General features: G+C 42.9%; 1 protein-coding gene across 1 annotated transcript; it reads left to right on the forward strand.

The window, feature by feature from the left end:
- The first annotated feature begins 344 nt into the window (after window positions 1–344).
- Window positions 345–3,008, forward strand: nkx1.2la (NK1 transcription factor related 2-like,a). Its single transcript, XM_026190578.2, has 2 exons — window positions 345–734; window positions 1,968–3,008. Exons 1-2 carry the CDS (start codon window positions 545–547, stop codon window positions 2,576–2,578), a joined length of 801 nt encoding a protein of 266 aa, XP_026046363.1. The 5' UTR covers window positions 345–544; the 3' UTR covers window positions 2,579–3,008.
- Window positions 3,009–3,544: the final 536 nt, after the last annotated feature.

Below are 3,544 nucleotides of genomic sequence, written 5' to 3' on the forward strand. Positions count from 1 at the left end.
CAGCAAATAAACAGCTATCTGTTTACAGGGAGACTCTGAAAACCCCTGATTTCTGCTAAAAGATATACGAAAGTCTCCGTCCTAGTGATGTCTACAAAAAAAGGGAGAGAGAGAGGGTCCAATTTGGGGAGACGGGGCGATCTCTGATATGGATCAACTGCCATCTGTGCACAATTTACTTTCAGGTCGCGAATTGCGGAATTTAATGATATGGGTGATTATCGGCGAATACTTTGAGCCCATTAGGGGGTCGTGTGAAACGCTAATAGTGTTTGTGTCACGTGTCTGGTTTGGAGACGGGTGGGGGGATAGACGCTTTAAAGACTGCGCTCCGGTCACGCTGCGAGACTGACAGACTGAAGCAGAGGAGTGAACACAACACTAGGAGGTGATCACCGCCACAGAACCCGGTCTGATGAAGTTTGAAAACAAGGAGCAGACTAAGCTATGAGAAGTTTCTCTCCGGGCGCGTAATCGAGCACATCAGCACATCTATCTCCAAGAGTCTTTCTGCGTAAAGGATGCCTCAGCTGAAGAAGTGACAATGACGTCCAGTCATAAGATTTCCTTTTCTATAGTTGACATATTGGATCCGAACAAATTCAACAGTAAGAAGGTAAACGAACTTTCCATCATCAAGGAGAAGTTATTACCTGCGCCAAACGCGGAGAGAACAACTTTGGAGTCGGACAGCACTGCAGGTGGAGACTCCAGACTCGAGCGCACAGAAGCAGGTAGAGAAAACGCCTCAATTTTATTATTTTAAAACACACCTCATAGCTTGGCTCTAATCTTTTCATTAAATATATTATTGTTTGTGTGCCTGGATCTGTAAATTACCTTAAAAACACACAGGCATATCTTGTGCATATTTATAACTGAATGCCTAAATGAGACGTATAAAAAAAGTTAAATATTTGAAATACTTGAAAAGTTTTATTTTCTCCAAGCCGAGACCAAATAGCAGTAAGTGAGGCGCTATCTCTCAGATTTATTGTCATCTCTGTATGACCTTCCCTTAATTTCCAAGGCTGCGTTTCCTTTCAAGGAAGCCACAAAGGCTTGCTCCCAGAGCCCCAGTATGTGATTGGCATTGGGACAGGCAGGCTAGATAATTGTTTAAATCGTCCCATTGAGGATGCCTCTGCGCGCTTTGATCGATATCCCATTACTGCATCCTGCATATCTCCCTCCAGCACCTTGCAGGTACAAACTTCACACCCCATCCATGTCTGATCCTAAATATCGTTCGATTAAAACTTCCCTTTAAATAGATGACATTTATCGATCCACCCGCAAATATGAAACTCCATTAGCACGTCATGGCTGAGGTGGCGAAGCTGGATTTAGACGGGATTTCTTTCCGCAACATGACATTTGAGGCTCTGTGTGGTTTATAAATTATTTAAGGATTAGTGACCAAATCTTCCTCTCCTCAGAATCTATGCTTTGTTCCGCTCCAGCGACCCCAGGATCCTAATCAAACGCTTTACAGATGTCAACTCCTAGGCCTTCTATGTTTGGTAAACTGCAGTTCACACGGAACAAAGAGGAAAAACACTCCACAAGGAACACACATTTCCTAATCAGGTTACAAGTGATGTCTGTCCTGCCAGGAACTGTCCTTCAGCACCACGGAGTTAAATTCACTCCTTGGCGTTTGGTCCCAATTGTTTAAATAACAGACTCACTTAAATGTCACCGTTTTCCTCTAAAATCAAATAAAGAACCTCTTTAAAAACACAGCTCAGTCTTGCGAATCACCTCAAAAATTTGTCACCTAATTTTGCCCGAGCAAGGAAAACTCCGGTTTCTTCTCATACTTTGTCAACTAACACCTCACAACTGCAGCTCAACTCAATTTTAGAGGAAAATAAATAATATTTAAATTGGGCAATTCTCCACTGGGTTTGCTGCTGCGACTTTCAGGATGAGAACTGACTTTTCTTTTTCTTTTTTTACCACAGAAGATGCAAGAGATGAACAATCTGCACTCTCCAGGCACCCCGAAGTTGTTGTAGACCCCAATCTTCTCTCCCCACCTGCGGACACGGAGCCCTGTCTGACCGGGCAACAGGACAGTGGAGACGGGGAGTCAGCGGTCACCTTGCAGGACCAGTCAACGCACAAGCGCCGGCGCCCGGACCAGGCCTGTGCCAAACCACGGCGAGCCAGAACAGCGTTCACTTACGAACAGCTTGTGGCCCTGGAAAACAAGTTCCGCGCAACTCGGTACTTGTCTGTGTGCGAGAGACTAAACCTGGCCTTGTCACTAAGTCTAACCGAAACCCAGGTGAAAATCTGGTTCCAGAACCGGAGGACCAAGTGGAAAAAGCAGAACCCCGGGGCGGACAGCACCTTGCAGCCCGGCTCTAACTCCCTTATTAATGTTAGTCCGAACCCAGCCACGTGTGGGTCGAGCTCTGCCAGCTTCCATCAAACTTTCTCCAACTTCACCTCTGGAAATGTGATCTTCCACGCAGCGGGTGGTGTTCCGCTTTCAACCACTGGAGGGCTCCTGCATCCCTTCATGTCCAGCGGATTCGTCCAGCCGTCTTACTTTAATCCACATTTATAAAACAAACCAAGACTGATATGTTGAAGCTGGTTATACTCAGAGAAAAGTGAATTTTTGTAACACTTTGGGACAAAATAAATGCTCACGTTGTCAAACTGACTCACCACGATGAGAGTTTAAAATTATCAATGCCCTATAAAAGGCCATATTTCCAAAATAAGTGACCCATAACTTGTGAGCTCAACCATAATTTAAGCAATTATTTAAGTGTTTCTTAGTTCTGCACTAATAGCTTGTGACTGGATCTGCCGACACACCCTTCAACAGTTGATTTGACAGCTCATATTCTGTATCAGCATATTGTGTTACACCTGAACCTGTGGCATATTGGTAAACTGTTTCTACCTCCCAAGTGAATGTACATGTTTTTCTCTTGCCATTTATACAAAATTATCAGTGTAACTTATAATAATAAAAAACATGAAACGTGTATGTGTGTATCTTGTATCAGCATTAAAATGAGAGTACATTTGCAGAATATTCACTAAGACCTTTCCAATTTTAAGCGCCTGATGAGTCAAAACAGTGATTGTACTAAGAGTTCATTAATAAATGACTAATGATTTAAATATGAACTACATGCACCTAAAAAACGGGCTGTCCTATGTTAAAAAAATCACTAGGAATCTCACCAGGATCAGGCAAGATACACATACTAACAATGTCTCCAGATATTATTGATTGTTATTGATCATCGACGTGCCTTTTTGCTGAACATTGTGTGTGTGTGTGTGTGTGTGTGTGTGTGTGTGTGGGGGGGGGGGGGGGGGCAATCAAGATGTCTAAATAAATAAATAAATAAATCTGGGTAAATTCCCAGATGATTAAACATGCAACTATTTGGTAATTTGGTAATTTGGTAATAGGGGAGACCGGGGATAGTTGTAACATTTTTGACATTTCTGTCTGTAAATTGGAGCTCTTTTAAGGTAGTGGATTCAAAATGTAATGCAAAGTATTTACATG

Source organism: Astatotilapia calliptera, chromosome 13 (assembly GCF_964374335.1).
Source record: "Astatotilapia calliptera chromosome 13, fAstCal68.1, whole genome shotgun sequence".
In the NCBI taxonomy this organism is placed as follows: domain Eukaryota; kingdom Metazoa; phylum Chordata; class Actinopteri; order Cichliformes; family Cichlidae; genus Astatotilapia; species Astatotilapia calliptera.

Bases quoted from the DNA above. Each gene is read 5' to 3' on its own strand.
- nkx1.2la (XM_026190578.2), top strand. From the start codon at position 545: ATGACGTCCAGTCATAAGATTTCCTTTTCTATAGTTGACATATTGGAT. The intron at 735-1,967 runs GTAGAGAAAACG...TTTTTACCACAG, and splicing joins ACTCGAGCGCACAGAAGCAG to AAGATGCAAGAGATGAACAA.